This window comes from Diprion similis, chromosome 14 (genome assembly GCF_021155765.1).
Source record: "Diprion similis isolate iyDipSimi1 chromosome 14, iyDipSimi1.1, whole genome shotgun sequence".
Lineage (NCBI taxonomy): Eukaryota > Metazoa > Arthropoda > Insecta > Hymenoptera > Diprionidae > Diprion > Diprion similis.
The window spans coordinates 10,492,416-10,509,422 of NC_060118.1; the positions used below are offsets into that span (position 1 = coordinate 10,492,416).

Below are 17,007 nucleotides of genomic sequence, written 5' to 3' on the forward strand. Positions count from 1 at the left end.
AAAAAATTATCTCAATAGACCCGGAGTTTCTAATATATGTATACCTACACCTGTAGAAAACAGTTGGTAGCATTGCAGCATAACACTTTTTCTGGTTGTAAAATTAGATAACGATACAGCTGTGTAAAAGGTTTGAGAAAACATCGTAACGTACAGTCTAGCCGTTTCTGACACTGTAAAAATACATTGCTTGTTTTACTTTTCGAAGAGCAAACGATAATGACATTACAACTGCAATATAGTTTATTCAGAAAAGTTCTACACCCCAGGATAGCAAGTAAGGGTTAAAACTTGCCTTTATTGAGGATGTCTAGCATGATTTCTAGTATAAATAAATGCGTCAAATTTTGAATCGCATACTCTTTCCTAGTCTATCTAATCGTTCCCTTATGCACCTCGAAAGCTATGACTTGTTTTATAGCGGTAGTCTAATAATTGATATTATTGTTAAAAATTATACAAATAGAGCCAGATCCCATATATGGATCTTGACAGACGTTCTAGAACACAAATATTAATATATAATTGCAACAAAGACATCGTAGTGTGATTGTAAATATCATAAAATATTGTGAGTCCGTCTGAAAAGGTGAAAAGTACACGACATGTTTTTCTTTCAAGGCAGCGAATAGAAACGACTCAATGTCCAGAAGATGGTTTTTCGAAAAAAGCCACGACCACGTCAGTACTGAATGTACAATGCTGAAAATATCCACCGGATTGAACGATTCACAAGACACTAAATCTTCGCTAATCAATAGACAATGAGTGAAAAATTAGCAAGTAAATTTTAACATTTAAGCCCCCACATTCGGAATCCTCACCTAAGTGTTTCACGGCTTTTGAATAGTTGCTTTTCGCTCGGATTAATTACAATAAACAAACAGCTTGTTGTGACTAAAAAAATTCATAACTAGAATTTCAAGATAAGCTACAAAGAATTGAAAAAACGGGTTATCCCCGTTGTATAGATCAGTACTGTTTAAATGATACCGCATAATAATAAATAATGAGTATAAAGAGATTTGATTAGTAGATTATTTCGACAGCGCTTGATCGATTTTAATGAATTATAACTAATTTTCTTCCCGTTCTTCGAAAAAGGTATTCTGTTTTATTCTACTTTTTTAAGTTTCTAGAACGCAGGAAAAACTACTCGAGTAATGTAATCTCAACTGATTTGAAAATTCCATCCTATTTCTGCATTTTTTTTTTTTTTTTTTTTTTTTTTTTTTTTTTTTTCTGTAAGTAAAAGCCTCGTCGTCAAGCATATCACCCTGAATTACCATATCTAAAATCGAATAAGACAATTACCTGTATATTGAGTGGACTGTTGTAGTCCAGTGACTTGTTAACACCTTCTGTTATCGCTTCACACCTGTACAATGCAAATAAAATAATGGTACAACACTGCGTCACATGATTGTTGTTGAATTGCAAAATTTATTGCAAGTGTTGAAATCACCCATGTAGCACACAAATCAAGATCCTGGCTATCATTTAATGAATTGGAATTCACGTAAAGTCGACAAAACCGGTTCAAAAAGAAAAAAAAAAAACAAGGAATCGGTAGACGCTGATTTTTCTTTCGAGATCCCAAGCCTGCATTCAAGAATGTTCTCGAAAGCATCGATATCGAGACGAAGTCAAAACACACCAGAAATGTCATTCATGTTCACCGTGATGGGATACAGAATATCTGGTAATAATTCAAATTTTGAAAGTTCTTACGACTATCTTTTATAAACCAAATCTTCACTTATTGAACATCAAACAACAATGACTTCATCACTGCAAGACATTTTATTCGGAATAGCCACAAACTCGTCATCCTTGAATGTGTATCACTGACAAAATCCACCAAATTGTAAAATCTAACAAAACTTTAGCAACAAGTAAACCAGCTGAGTCACTAGTTACGAATTTTAATCCTCGAACATGAAACCACCTTCGTCCGCGCATCTCACGGCCTTTAAATATTTATTTTTTCACCCACATACTGGTTGAAATAAGAAGGAAATTGTTGACTTGAAAAAATTTTACTATACATTTTAAACTCTCGCATTTGTTAATATTCAATATTTACAACATTTATAATAGGGAATTCATAATATTCATCACGCATGACACTAAATATTGCATAAATGTTCCAGTTTCATATTTCGTTCGAAATATTGCGAAAGTAAGCAATATTTTAGTTATGTGCTTGCGTTCCGAACATTTATAAACATGTGTACATGGTGTTTATAATAAATTCCTTTAGTCATGTCAACGGAACATTATTTATGAATATCTGCGCTGCATTATTAAAAAAAATCGGCATACATGGTTACTTATTACTGAGTTAAAAGTATCTACCTTTTTTCCATTTTGCATAATAATTTATGAAAGAAAAGTGAAAAATAGCTCAGAGTAAGCGGGAACAGTGTGTCAAATGTATCTGAATTGAGGCTTGCATATACAGAGGTTACGCTCATATCTTTCACAAATTTCAGGAAATTCCTACTGGATGTACAGATATCACATGTCATCGATGGATTCCCGACAAGATCCGTTCATTTGCCGTTAAAAAATTACCATGGAAATCCTGGGCACACATAATTTGTGAGTCTGAAATCTTACAATTAAGAAGAACGTTGATTGCACGGAATATGGAAACCAAATTTAGTTTTATCATTGACTGTACTGAACTATTGATGACAAGCTGCCTCGTTCTTCTCATAAATATTACTATGCCTCTAAATAGGGGACGTGTTTCAAAGTATATCATGGTGAAGGTAAAACAGTCTTTCCTATTCATTAGTCAGGTATCATTTTGACCGATAAAATCCATCAGCATATATTTATCAAGCAAGTAGCCCCGGTCGTTTCAATTTTTCTGAAACAATATCTAGCGAAGGCAATCAATGGTTGAAAAAAATACTGAGGTTGGTAGATTGCATTAAGCACATGAACACATCGTTTAAGCTTCGAAATGCAACATTTAAATATTATTGAAATCTTTCGTTTGATGTGAGTCGTTTTAGAAATACTATAATAAGATCACGGAGTAGATCTCAACTCGTGAGATTTCGATTGCGTCAATTCTTTGACGGGAACAGCGACGTATCCGCTGGTGAGTTGCCTAGCTTTCTCGCGTCGAAGTTCGCTTTTATTAAAAATTACTAATATGGTCCCTAGAACAAGACATGCACAAATACACCCAAATGCGTGTAAGTCCCCATAATTTTCCAGCAGCCTGCCAGTAAGGAGAACCAAGAAAAACCCGTAGATCTGAGATGCCATGTTTAAAATTCCAGTGGTGATCGCTTCTGGTTCAGGATAAGTTATTTCCACGCAAAATTCTACTCCAATAGTTCCATATCCGATCACGAAAGCTCTGAAACGAGAGAAAACGTGACAAATTGATTTGTAAAAAATGCAAAATGTCATCGTGTCAGGAACATTATTCACCCGCATAGTAGCAGAGTCGCGAATACCATCCACTTTGATTCCAGAATATAGCTTGTCCCATACAATAACGATGCAGGAATTGACAAGCAGCAGACGACGATCGAGAGCTTTCTGTAAATCATTTGATAACTGGGACAATCATGTTCATCATAGTGCAGTATTCCTGATTTCAGCAATTCAAATTGCACTTATACCTGAACGCCTTCGTTTTGTCGAGAATTGTACCACAAGCCACTGAGCCAACTGCTCCAATAACATTCAGCGAAATGAACAGATATCCAACACTTCTTGTATCGTTCTGAAACTCAGTCACATGTTCAATGAAATACTTGCCCATAAAATATTTGTATAAGCGTTACCTTGAAATGAGCCGTGTAGAATGGATTCAACATGACTCCCAATCCCAATCCCACGCCCATAATCAGGCCAAAGCTGTTCCACAGCATGAGAAAACTCCTGTTCTTTAGAACTCTTTTACACGTAGGCAGAAAGCCTAAAATCACTGATTCGTGGTTCATTTTTTGAAGTGCCCTTGCACCACTCGGTGGTAAGCGTGGTTCGTCAAGAAAAACTAGAAACCAAACGACGACGGTCAGGGATCGTAATTTATTTGAATTAATCAATTTATTATTAACGTCAATGAATGATATTTTTTTCTAGTCAATCTGAGAGAATGACTTACAAAAAAATAATATGAAGGTGACGATGCTGGACCCGATTGCCTGTGGCCAAAAAATAACCGAGAAATCACTTCCGATGTCTTCGGTATTCTCGTGATCTTCAACTACCATAGGAACAGCCAGGGAACATATAATGTTGCCCGCCTGAGGTCCATAAAAACCGACGGCCGTGGCAAGCGCGACTTCTTTTGGGCCAAACCAATGAGAAGCCAATCGGCCAGGAACGCTGAAGACGAAGACTTGCGAAACGCCTAACAGGACTTGCGCAACAAGTGCTAAGTAAAAACGGTCCGGAGATGTTGCAAAAACCTTAATCCACGAGCCAAGGGTTACGCCAGTCGTGGTTATCAGGATAGTCCACCTCAAACCGACGCGATTGGTCAAATAAGAGACTGGTATCAGCAAAGTCACGTATTCTATCATGAAGATAGTGGTGGTCCATTCCACCACCAGTGAGGAAACGTTGTAAAACCTTCAACATTGGCAACCGTCGTGATGATTTATTTTACTGAAAACTGATGGCTAGTTTTTGCAGTAGGAACTAACCTGCGTGTTATATTGGCGATGATCACGAACTGAGAAACGTGGACGCCACAGCTTGTACCGAGAATGAAGAACAGCACGAGCTGGAGCCATCGTCTCTTGAAGAGTTTGACTTCCATCAGGCCATCAACTACTTTCGACAAGTTTTCGTCTATTTGTTTCTCACTAGATCCAGCAACGCCATTTGATGCTGGGATCGTCTGAACTTCGTACGTTTTGTAAAAGGATTCGCTGTCCTCATGTGTAATCACGCTATTCTCTGCCATCACCATTTTTCATTTCACTCACTGTGTGTTAGATTTATTAGATGGGATCAAACCTATATTCCGATGATCTGGCCTCGATTGGTTTTTTGTCAACCGCAAGTTTTGAAACTTCAGTTTACTCCAGCGTTTTAAGAACGAGATCGACGTACCCGCACTCCGATGATACTATTATCCTCATCCGGGAAAGACTTCGATATATAGCTTTATTTCTGATGGTGACCTTCGTGTTTCATATCCTTATGATAATATTGAAAACAAACTTGTCTGACTGTTTTCGCAACAGGTGCGTTAGGTAGTAGATGCTGGAAACTGCATTCATGATTATTATGCAAATGAAACAGAAGCGAAATTGTGATAAAACACTTGCTTCTGTATTTGACTTCGGTAGATCTTGTATGTTGATCTGTAGATAACAGTGAACGATAATGTTTACATTGAACTTGGTGTTGGTTATACGGAAATTATTGAATTTAGATTATTCGCCCCGTCAGAATTCGATCTCTTCGTGAAAATTATTAACATACGATAAAAAATATTCTGCAAAAACTTCAGTGTGATTTTAAATTTAACACACTTTACAATCAATCAGGAAAATTTCTATTATCGATTTGCAACAAGAATCACTTAATTTACAACATAATCTACTTCTGGGAAACGGCAGTGTATGTTTTATTGTCAGTAACTGATTGTCCAGCTTTCTGACGACGAAGCTCGCCCTTATTGAGGATGACTAGGACGGTTCCTACGACAAGGGATAAGACGAGGCATCCGTGACCTGCCACATCTCCAAAGGCTTCAAGCATCCTGCCAGTAATCAGTACTAGTAAAAACCCGTAGAGGTGAGTAGACATGTTCAGAATCCCCGTGGTGATCGCTTCCGGTTCCGGGTAAGTAATTTCGACACAGAAGTCCATGCCAATCGTTGAGTAACCTATTACCGGACCGCTGAAACGAAATCAATTTAATGAGTCGATGGGTATGGAAAACACATGGCACAGGGATGGGCAGTCAGTTCAATTACCCGAGCAGTATATAGCTGGCAAATAACATCCACTTTATCTCCATCACAAAGCTTGCCGCGAACAAAATCGCTCCAAAGATTGACGTACAACTGGCCACGATAGACATCACTCTGCAATTCGTATCATCATCGTCATAATCTTGGTATTCACTGCATGATTACCGGCTGACAAAAATATTCTCAACATCTTTACATACCTGAATGCTTTTGTTCTGTCGAGAAGCGCACCGCACACGGCAGAGCCGATAGATTGCACGACGAATGAGAACGATGATAGAACGCCTACACCTTTTGCATCGTCCTGAAATAAAGTTCGATATTCAACCGAAAACATCGCAAGACTGAAAGCAAGCCTTACCTTGAAGTGAACAATGTAAAACGGGTTAAGCATAGTTGCCAATGCGACCGTGGACCCCACGAGTAGCCCATATGAGTTCCAGAGTATAAGAAAACTCTTGTTGCTCAAAACTCTTTTATACACCGATAAATAACTTTCCGTGGTGCGGGATTCGCGGGTGATTTTTGCGAGTGCCCTTGCGGTACTCGGTGGTTGGCGGGGTTCGTCCTGGAAAACTGGAGGCCAAAAAGGTTGTTAGAGAACATTGATTTAGAATTCGGACTATCTTCGCCGCTACGATTGATGTTTGGAACCTGATAAACAAACGATAGAGTTACAGCTTATGCGGAATACGCGACAACTTACAGAGGAATATCATCACGGCGACGATGGTGCAGATAATCGCCTCGGCCCAAAACAACTTTGAATAATCATTGCCGATGTCCTCGATTCTTTCGTGGTTTCGTACAACCATCGCAGTGGCAAGACCAGAAGTAACGTAGCCTGCCTGCAGGCCGAAGAAGCCGATGGTTGTGGCCAAGGCAATCTGGTTAGTTCCGAACCAGTAAGCAGCTAGACGCCCGGGAACGGCGAGTATGAAAATAAGTGAGACGGCTAAAAAGCACTGCCCTGCAAATGCTATGGCGAAACCGTCTCGCGACGATGCGAAAACCTTGATACAAGCCCCGAGACATGTGCCCATAGTGCCTATGAGCACCGTTAGCCTCAAGCCAACGCGGCTCATCAGGCCAGAAGCTGGTATCAGGAGAATAACGTATGCTACCATAAAAATCGTCGTGGTCCATTCGATCGCCAGCGATGAAACGCCGTAATACCTTGAAAATTGATAACTCTTAGATATTATTGAACTCAAACTAGATTAAGACTTGAATTAAACTTTCCAAGACTTGATAAAGTTAGACCGTAAGAATTGTCGCAATGGAATCTGACCTGCGTGCCACGTTATTGATGACTGTGAATTGAAAGCAATGAATTCCGTTGCTCGCACCACAGAAGAAGAACAGCAAGAGCTGAAGCCAACGCCTTCCGAAAGTTTTCACCTCTTTGTTGCTTTTATCTACTCTTAAGCATTTCACATCTCTGTTTGCGCCGCCAAGTACCGTCTCAACTTCAGGAACTGGTATTATCAAAACTTTGTTCACTTCTGGCAAGGATATCTCATCCTTATCGATACTCCCGCGATTCCTAGTTGTCACCATTTTTATTTTCTTTTGATTCGAGTCAATATTATTTACACCACAAGGCTGGAGAATCCCTTTTCTAATTATACAATTATTCTGCAGAGTGCACCTTCCAGAGTGTTCCGGCAGTGATGTTAGGTCAACGTAGGAACCGACGTTAATGACAAGAAGAAGCGTTGATTATCACATCACAACGTTTTATCATTGACCGTTTATTACACATTAATGTTTTACTGCAACTTAAATAGAATGATCGGCATTCGATATGCGAAGAATAAACTATCTATACCTTCAAATATAACACAATTGTTGAGCCCATACATACTGTGTATTCGGCTGCGATTCTTTGTGAAAATATGGAAACGTATCAAGGTCTTTAAGTTAAATAATTAAGAATCATATTAGAAACACCCACATTCGCACATGGAATAAGGAAAACTGCCGTTAATTCTGTCTAGAATTGTGGAATTTATAAGTCACTTCATGAGTGTCTTTAATCAACCAATCGAAGGTGTATCAAAAATGTACGCGAAATACTTGTAACAATAAAAGCCTCTAGATACTAGAGGATTATTTGGGGAACGGATAAAAAGTTTTTATGTGACACCGCCAGATCTATTCCAAAACATTGAGAAAAATGTGTGTCAAATGTCACACCATTACATCAATCGGATCACGTGCCTCTACAAACTTGAGTTTTTCCATTCAGGTGAAACAGACCGAAATTAAAAAATTGAAAATTTTGTTGGATGAGAACATATTTTCGTTTCAAATTCGAATGGTTCATGCAAAAATATAAACAATTCAAACCTCAAATTTTTATTCCACACGGTTCACAAAACTGCTTGCTTGCGGAGTCATTTTGAATATACATTCAGGATGGGAAATTAAATTACCGATGCTCTCGTCAATAACTTAATTAAATTCCGGAAAAAAAGTGTCACACATGCTGTAGCTCTAAAAATGGGTTCATGACTAAAGTTCAAAAATCGAAGAAACTCGTAGGCGATAGACGACCATGATTTTCCCTGAGTGGACTATGCACATGTGTAATCACATCTGTTTCGATGCGTTACGTGGTCAAGTGGCTTGATATAAGGTAACAAAGAGCGGATAAATGCCTCATGCTAGTGTGGGTAAGTATACACGAGGGCGTTATGGACTCGGAAGTGAAATTTATAATATAATGAGTATGAAACGATCATCTTGACTATTGATCTATGTGGACGTCCCGATATCGTTGTGAAACACAATTAGTTGTACTTTGTACCTGAATTTCTTTGTTCTATCGAGAATAGTAGCGGCTCCTAGTGTCGCATGTCGTCAAGGTCCTAAGAACGGTTGATACAAACAAAAGCAGTCCACTGTCCGTTCTTCCGGTCTGAAAATGACTTCGACGAATCAATGTTACAAGTCGAGGCAATGTGCGAAAATAACTGGCCGAACATTATACCTTGAAATGAGATACGTATAACGGGTTAACGAGTGCTCCAAATGTGGTCGCCACACCGCAGATCAAGCCATACGAGTTCCAGAGTAAAATGAAACTCTTGTTAGTCAAGATCCTCTCGTTCGCTGGTCAAAACTCTTCGGCACCAACCAGACGGATTGCGTTTTGATGCGCCCCGGTGTCACTCGTTCGTCATGGAAAACTGCAGGAAAAATGAAAAAACGCGTTTACGTTTACCATGAGAATTAGGACTAACAAGGAGGGCATCCCAGGTCAACATCTCCGATTTGATTTCTTTTGTAATATGTTGTAGAGGATCGAAGAGTAACGGACACGTCTTTCTTGTTGTCTGCCATTAAACATTGGAAGCTGGTGAATCCCCCCTCCAAAGTAAGGCATGTCATGGGACTATTTGGCAGATTATTATTTTTTTTGTGATTTATTTTTAACGAGAAAATTATATTTTCTTATTTGTCGTTATGATAAAACTTTTCCAGTTGAATTGGTTGGAAAATATTACATTATTGTCGGTGTAACTGCTAAATCGCCACTTGATAAGCCCCACTTTGGAGGCTGGCTTCACCCCGTTAGAGTGCTTAATGGCAGATGAAAAAAAATACGCATCGCTTAGTTTTCAGTCTACCATAACATATTACAAAAGAAATCAAATCGGGCAGGTCGGCCTGGAGTACCTTCCTCGTAAGATCTTCCAACTGCGTTTAATGTGGGTAATCCTTACAGACAAACACGGCGAACGCTGCTCATCTCCCATCGCGTCCGTGGAGTTCGGTTTAACCTCAGAAGACGGCATCGTCACAATATTGTTAATCAATGCGAAGGGTTGACTTGATACCTTTATGAATGGAATTACAAGTATTGAACCCGGAATAGCTGAACAGTATCAGGAAAAGAGGACGAAGCGGCTGTATGCTTGCATTCAATTATGCAAAATTCTGAAGAATTCTGTTGTGTATTAAGTAAATAAATCTATTCACGTTAGAAAATTACTTTGTTTCAACCGTTATATGTTTCTTAAGCACTAAATGGGGGCATTTCTCATTATATTCCGAAATTTAAGCCCCGTGTCATCAGTGTTGAGTCATAAGCATTTATTATAGACCTAACGTTTTCATTCAATTGCAAGTTGAGCACTTTAAGATTGTTAGAAACAGAAACCGAAATATCGTTATAGAGAAAAACAATTTGGTCGATTTATTGATCCAAAAGTAATTCGCTCACCTTGTCCCTCAGTCCGAGAACATTAATAAAACAAGCTGCTCATCCCAAATAAAACAATATCTCATTGATTGAATACTGCTAAAATATTAAAAAAGAAGTTTTTATTGTATGTCAAAGCTTTTGTTACACAAAAACAAGTGAATTAAACGTATAATAAATTCTAAATATATGTCCTGCAAAATCAAATCATTCCCTCACAGTGTTTAATAAGTATTTGATTTGCGATCGCATCGAATGACATTTGTGAACGCGACTTCCAGTTTTTAAAACCTGACAGCACTCCTCGTACGGCAAAAGTGCGGTTTATTTTCAACACTGGAATGATTTTGTGCAAAAATGCTTACTCGAAATGCAAAAGCAATTTGAGATTATGTGCTATTGTTTTCCATAGATTTTGTTCCAATTTCTCATTCAATCATGGCATTTGAAGTTGAGGGGATGACGATTGTGTGAGGGAATAATTTATGCAATGTTGTATGTTGATAACTTGACATCAAATTGTCTATCTATTCGTAGATTAAGTGATTTATTTCAATGTTTTTGTTTAGCTTGTTATGGAATGGGATGGCGATAAAAGTGAATTTTGTTAGAATTACGGTTTGAATATTCCGTTCCAAACACTTAGATCTCACAAATAGAAAAACATCATTTAGGAGTATCTGTGCTGCATTTTTTCCAATCATAATTTATAGAAAAAAATGTGAAAAATAGCTCAGTGTGAGCGAGAACAGCGTGTGCAATGTATCTGAATTTAAGTTTGCATATGCGGAGGTTACGCTCATATCGTTCGCAAATTTCACGAAATACGTACTGGATGTACACTAGGGTAGCGCAAAAAAACCAACTATTTTTTTTTTTTTTTTTCGAGTTCCGTGTGACAAAATGTTAGTTTATGATGTTTTAAGAGCCCACTCCAAAGGGCAGCTCAAAAAAAAATTTAAGAGGTCGCTCAAAATTTTTTTAAATGTCAAAAATTGTATTTTCAGTTTTTGTTTGATTTTTGACTCATTTAGTTGTGTATTGTTATCGATTATTTCTTACTAAATTGAAGAAAATAAATTTATGAAATTTTAATATGAATATTAAAAGGTCGCTGGAAAAAATCTGAAGAAATGCACCAACAAATTAAAAAAAATTATGATCGACCTTTCAAAATTCAAATTTTGAACTGAAACTTTAGGAAACTTATTTCTTTTGGTCTATAAAATTATACCGTAACGAGAAAAAATTGTATTAAGAAAAATTCGATTTTCGACGATTTCTGACGTTTTCAAAAATGTGGAGCGACCTCTTGAAAAATTTTTTTTGAGCTGTCTTTCGAAGTAAGCTCTTAAAACATCAACAACTAACATTTTGTCACACAGAACTCAAACAAAGAAAAAAAAAAAAAAAATACTCGGTTTTTTTGCAACATCCCAATGTACACACATCACATGTCATCCATAGATTTCCGAAATCCGTTTATATGAGCGTCAAAAATCGACAGGGAAATCCTGGCCACACATAATATGTGAGTCTGAAATTTTGCAATCAAGAAGAACGTTGATTGTACGGAAAATGGAAATCAAATTTAGTTTTATCATTGACTGTACTGAACTATTGATGACAAGCTGCCTCGTTCTTCTCATAAATATTACTATGCCTCTAAATAGGGGACGTGTTTCAAAGTATATCATGGTGAAGGTAAAACAGTCTTTCCTATTCATTAGTCAGGTATCATTTTGACCGATAAAATCCATCAGCATATATTTATCAAGCAAGTAGCCCCGGTCGTTTCAATTTTTCTGAAACAATATCTAGCGAAGGCAATCAATGGTTGAAAAAAATACTGAGGTTGGTAGATTGCATTAAGCACATGAACACATCGTTTAAGCTTCGAAATGCAACATTTAAATATTATTGAAATCTTTCGTTTGATGTGAGTCGTTTTAGAAATACTATAATAAGATCACGGAGTAGATCTCAACTCGTGAGATTTCGATTGCGTCAATTCTTTGACGGGAACAGCGACGTATCCGCTGGTGAGTTGCCTAGCTTTCTCGCGTCGAAGTTCGCTTTTATTAAAAATTACTAATATGGTCGCTAAAACGAGAAATGCACAAAAACAGGCAAATGCCGGTACGTCTCCGTAATTTTCCAGCAGCCTGCCAGCGAACAGAATGATTAAGAACCCATAGATCTGAGGTGACATGTTCAGAATTCCGGTGGTGATCGCTTCTGGCTCAGGATAAGATATTTCCACGCACAATTCCATTCCAACAGTTCCGTATCCGATTACGGGAGCTCTGAAACGCGAAAATCGTGACAAATTGATTTGAAAAAAAAAAATGCAACATACCAACATGTCAGGAACTTTATTTACGCGCATAGTAGAAGACCCGCGAATATCATCCACTTTGATTCCAGCGTGAAGCTTATTCCGTACAACAACATTGCAAGGATCGAAAAGCAGCAGACGGCGATCGAGAGCTTTCTGTAAATCATTTGATAACTGTGACAATCATGTTCATCATTGTGCAGTATTCCTGATTTCAGCAATTCAAATTGCACTTATACCTGAACGCCTTCGTTTTGTCAAGAATGGTACCGCAGGTTACCGAGCCAATGGCTCCAACCACGGCTAGCCAAATTGACAGATATCCAACAGTCCTTGTGTCGTTCTGAAATTAATTTGAATATTCAATAGAATACTTGATCATAAGATCTTTGTTTAAGCGTTACCTTGAAATGAGCCGTATAGAATGGATTCAACATGACTCCCAATCCCAATGCAACGCCCATAATCAGGCCAAAGCTGTTCCACAGCATGAGAAAACTCCTGTTCTTTAGAACTCTTTTACACGTAGGCAGAAAGCCTAAAGTCACTGATTCGTGGTTCATTTTTTGGAGTGCCCTTGCACCACTCGGTGGTAAGCGTGGTTCTTCGAGAAAAACTAGAAACCAAAGACGACATCAGTCAATTTGTTGTGAACATCGATATCCGGAATCTATTTCACAGTGAATCCGCGGCAGTAACTTACAAAAAAATAATATAACCGTGACGATGCTGGACCCGATTGCCTGTGACCAAAAAATTAATGAGAACTCCGTCCCGATGTCTTCGGAATTCTCGTGATCTTCAACGACCATAGGAACAGACACGGAACATACAATAATGCCCGCCTGAGGTCCATAAAAACCGACGGCCGTGGCAAGGGCGACTTCTTTTGGGCCAAACCAATGAGAAGCCAATCGGCCAGGAACGCTGAAGACGAAGACTTGCAACACGCCGAACAGAACTTGCGCAACGAGTATCAAGTAAAAACGGTCGGGAGATGCTGCGAAAACCTTAATCCACGAGCCGAGAGTCACACCAATCGTGGTCATCAGGATAGTCCACCTCAAACCGACGCGATTGGTCAAATAAGAGACCGGTATCAGCAAAGTCACGTATTCTATCATGTAAATTGTGACGGTCCACTCCACCGCCAGTGAGGAAACGTTGTAAAACCTTCAACATTGGCAACGATCATACTGATTTATCTAAGAGAAAACTGAAGGCTCAATGTCGCAGTGTGAACTGACCTGCGCGTTATATTGGCGATGATCGCGAATTGAGCAAAGTGCACGCCACTGCTTATACCGAGAATGAAGAACAGCACGAGCTGGAGCCATCGTCTCTTGAAGAGTTTGACTTCCATCAGGCCATCAACTACTTTCGACAAGTTTTCGTCTATTTGTTTCTCGCCAGATCCAGCGACGCCATTCGATGCTGGCATCGTCAGAACTTCGCATGGTTTGGAAAAGGATTCGCTGTCTTCATGTGTAATCACGCTATTCTCCACTATCACCATTTTTCATTCGACTGACTGTATCTTATTTTCACTCAACGGCATGAAACTTATCTTCTGATGATCTGACCTTATCGATTACTTTTTTTTAACCATAAACTCTACAACGAAAAGTTTTGCCAGTGTTTTAACAATGAGATCAACGTATCCGCACGACGATGGTACTGTTACTCTAAGCCGAAGAAGACTCAAATATATACTCCATCTCTGGCAGCATCATTCGTGTTTCACATCCTCATCATGATGTTAAAAATAATATTGTTATGTACTTTGTCATATCACATCACTGAGACAGTAAACTCATCTGATTGTTTTCGCAACAGGCGGGTAAGGTTTTGAATGATGGAAACTGCATTTATGATTATTATGCGAATGATACATAACTGAAATTCTAATGAAACACGTACTTGTGTATTCTACTTCTGTAGATCTGCGGACAACAGTGCACGTAAATGTTTGCAATGAACTAGGTGTTGATCATACAGGAATTGAACTTAAATTATTTGCCCAGTCAAAATTCGATCCGTTCGTAAGAATATTTCCCCACATACAGTGAGAAATATTCTTCAGAAAATTCAGTATGATCTTCCATTCAACACGTTGAACAATAAATACGGGAAATTCTTATCACTGATTCGCAACCAGAATCACTTAATTTGCAACATATTCTACTTCTGGGGAACAACGGTGTATGTCTCACTGTCAGTAACTGATTGTCCAGCTTTCTGACGACGAAGCTCGCCCTTATTGAGGATGACTAGGACGGTTCCTAGGACAAGGGATAAGACGAGGCATCCGTGACCTGCCACATCTCCAAAGGCTTCAAGCACCCTGCCAGTAATTAGAACTAGTAGAAACCCGTAGAGTTGGGTGGACACGTTCAGAATCGCCGTGGTGATCGCTTCTGGTTCCGGGTAAGTGATTTCGACGCAAAAGTCCATGCCAATCGTTGCATATGCCAGTATCGGACCGCTGAAACGAAATCAATTTAATAAGCTGATGGATATAGAAAACGAATTGCACAGGCAGCTAAGGGTAGTAAGGTCAATTACCCGAACAGTATATAGCTGGCAAATAACATCCACTTTATCTCCATCAAAAAGCTTGCCGCGAACAAAATCGCTCCAAAGATTGACGTACAACTGGCCACGATAGACATCGTTCTGCAATTCATATCATCACCGTCATAATCTTGGGATTCACTGCATGATTAAAGGCTGGCAAAAATATTCTCAACATCTTCACATACCTGAATGCTTTTGTTCTATCGAGAATCGCACCGCACACAGCAGAGCTGATAGACCCCGTCAAGATTGAGGAAAATGCGAGAACTCCTACACCTTTTTCATCGTCCTAAAATAAAGTTCGATATTCAACCGAAAACATCGCGAAACTGAAATCGAGCTCACCTTGAAGTGAACAATGTAAAACGAATTCAGCATAGTTCACAAGGCGACCAAGACCCCCATGAGAAGCCCAAATGAGTTCCAGAGCATGAGAAAACTCTTGTTGCTCAAAACTCTTTTATACACCGATAAATAACTTTCCGTGGTGCGGGATTCGCGGGTAATTTTTGCGAGTGCCCTCGCGGTACTCGGTGGTTGGCGGGGTTCGTCCTGGAAAACTGGAGGCCAAAGAGGTCGATAGAGAACATTGATTTAAAATTCGAACTATCTTCGGCGCTACGATTGATGTTTGAAAGTTAATAAGCAAACAATACAGTTACAGCTTATACGGAATACGCTACAACTTACAGAGGAATATCATCACGGTGACGATGGTGCAGATAATCGCCCCGGCCCAAAACAACTTCGAATAATCATTGCCGATGTCCTCGATTCTTTCGTGGTTCCGTACAACCATCGAAGTGGCGAGAAAAGAAGCAACGTAGCCTGCCTGCAGGCCGAAGAAGCCGATGGTGGTGGCCAAGGCAATCTGGCTGGGTCCGAACCAATAAGCAGCCAATCGCCCGGGAACGGCGAGTATGAAAACATGAGAGACGGCAAAAAAGCACTGCCCCACAAATGCTATGACGAAACCGTCTCGTGACGCTGCCAAAATCTTGATCCATGCCCCGATACACGTGCTCGTAGTGCCTATGAGCACCGTTAGCCTCAAGCCAACGCGGCTCATCAGGCCAGATGCTGGTATCAGGAGAACAACGTATGCTACCATAAAGATGGTCGAAGTCCATTCGATCGCCAGCGAGGAAACGCCGTAATACCTTGAATGCATAACTCTTAGATATAATTGACTTCATGAAGTTAAATTGCACGGATTGTTGCAGTGGAATCTGACCTGCGTGCCACGTTATTGATGACTGTGAATTCCGTTGCTCGCACCACAGAAGAAGAACAGCAAGAGCTGAAGCCAACGCCTTCCGAAAGCTTTCACCTCTTTGTTGTTTTTATCTACTCTCAAGCATTTCACGTCTCTGTTCGCGCCGCCAAGTTTCGTCTCAACTTCAGGAACTGGTATTATCAAAATTTTGTTTACTTCTGACAAGGATATCTCATCCCTATCGATACTCTCGCGATTCCTAGCTGTCACCATTCTTTTTTTTTTTTATTCAAGTCAATATTATTCACACCACAAAGCTGGAGAATCGCTTTTCTAATTATACAATTATTCTGCAGAGTGCACCTTCCAGAGTGTTCCGGCGGTGATTTTAGGTCAACGTAGAAACTGAGGTTAATGACGAGGAAAAGCGTTAAGTGCCGTATCACAGCGTTGTATCATCAACCGTTTATAACACATTACTATTTTACTGTAACTTGAATAGAATGATCGTTATAAGATAGCTGAAGACTTAACTGTCAACATCTTCGTATATAACACACTTGTTCAACCCATACGTACTGTGTATTCAGCTGTGATTATTCGGGAAAATATGACAAGGTTTCAGCGTCTGTAAGTCAATTCTTTTAGAATTAACACCAATAAGCACCTGTTTCCTATCAACTGTAAGGCTCCTGCGGGGTAAGGG

At 39.3% G+C, this 17,007-nt stretch overlaps 3 protein-coding genes and 1 pseudogene across 3 annotated transcripts; all 4 read right to left on the reverse strand.

The window, feature by feature from the left end:
• Positions 1–2,809: 2,809 nt before the first annotated feature.
• LOC124414801 (uncharacterized MFS-type transporter C09D4.1-like) lies at positions 2,810–4,948 on the reverse strand. The gene is made up of 6 exons (XM_046895879.1): positions 4,680–4,948; positions 4,136–4,605; positions 3,813–4,024; positions 3,648–3,751; positions 3,454–3,564; positions 2,810–3,379 (listed from the first exon to the last, which is right to left on the reverse strand). The coding sequence occupies exons 1-6, from the start codon at positions 4,946–4,948 to the stop codon at positions 3,043–3,045; spliced, it is 1,503 nt and encodes a 500-aa protein (XP_046751835.1). The 3' UTR covers positions 2,810–3,042.
• A 567-nt stretch (positions 4,949–5,515) lies between these two features.
• Positions 5,516–7,520, reverse strand: LOC124414804 (uncharacterized MFS-type transporter C09D4.1-like). The gene is made up of 6 exons (XM_046895881.1): positions 7,252–7,520; positions 6,667–7,136; positions 6,322–6,536; positions 6,161–6,264; positions 5,964–6,074; positions 5,516–5,887 (listed from the first exon to the last, which is right to left on the reverse strand). Exons 1-6 carry the CDS (start codon positions 7,518–7,520, stop codon positions 5,584–5,586), a joined length of 1,473 nt encoding a protein of 490 aa, XP_046751837.1. The 3' UTR covers positions 5,516–5,583.
• Positions 7,521–11,906: 4,386 nt separating this feature from the next.
• Positions 11,907–14,109, reverse strand: LOC124414806 (uncharacterized MFS-type transporter C09D4.1-like). The gene is made up of 6 exons (XM_046895882.1): positions 13,756–14,109; positions 13,212–13,681; positions 12,913–13,124; positions 12,748–12,851; positions 12,554–12,664; positions 11,907–12,476 (listed from the first exon to the last, which is right to left on the reverse strand). The coding sequence occupies exons 1-6, from the start codon at positions 14,022–14,024 to the stop codon at positions 12,140–12,142; spliced, it is 1,503 nt and encodes a 500-aa protein (XP_046751838.1). The 5' UTR covers positions 14,025–14,109; the 3' UTR covers positions 11,907–12,139.
• Positions 14,110–14,642: 533 nt separating this feature from the next.
• Positions 14,643–16,574, reverse strand: LOC124414803 (annotated as a pseudogene).
• Positions 16,575–17,007: the final 433 nt, after the last annotated feature.

Coding starts and splice junctions, on each gene's coding strand:
- LOC124414801 (XM_046895879.1), bottom strand. CDS start 4,948: ATGGTGATGGCAGAGAATAGCGTGATTACACATGAGGACAGCGAATCC. Junction 4,606..4,679: donor ATCGCCAATATAACACGCAG/GTTAGTTCCTAC, acceptor CCAATGTTGAAG/GTTTTACAACGTTTCCTCAC. Junction 3,380..3,453: donor GCGACTCTGCTACTATGCGG/GTGAATAATGTT, acceptor CTCTCGTTTCAG/AGCTTTCGTGATCGGATATG.
- LOC124414806 (XM_046895882.1), bottom strand. CDS start 14,024: ATGGTGATAGTGGAGAATAGCGTGATTACACATGAAGACAGCGAATCC. Junction 13,682..13,755: donor ATCGCCAATATAACGCGCAG/GTCAGTTCACAC, acceptor CCAATGTTGAAG/GTTTTACAACGTTTCCTCAC. Junction 13,125..13,211: donor CACGGTTATATTATTTTTTT/GTAAGTTACTGC, acceptor TTTGGTTTCTAG/TTTTTCTCGAAGAACCACGC.
- LOC124414804 (XM_046895881.1), bottom strand. CDS start 7,520: ATGGTGACAACTAGGAATCGCGGGAGTATCGATAAGGATGAGATATCC. Junction 7,137..7,251: donor ATCAATAACGTGGCACGCAG/GTCAGATTCCAT, acceptor TCAATTTTCAAG/GTATTACGGCGTTTCATCGC. Junction 6,075..6,160: donor GACAGAACAAAAGCATTCAG/GTATGTAAAGAT, acceptor TACGAATTGCAG/AGTGATGTCTATCGTGGCCA.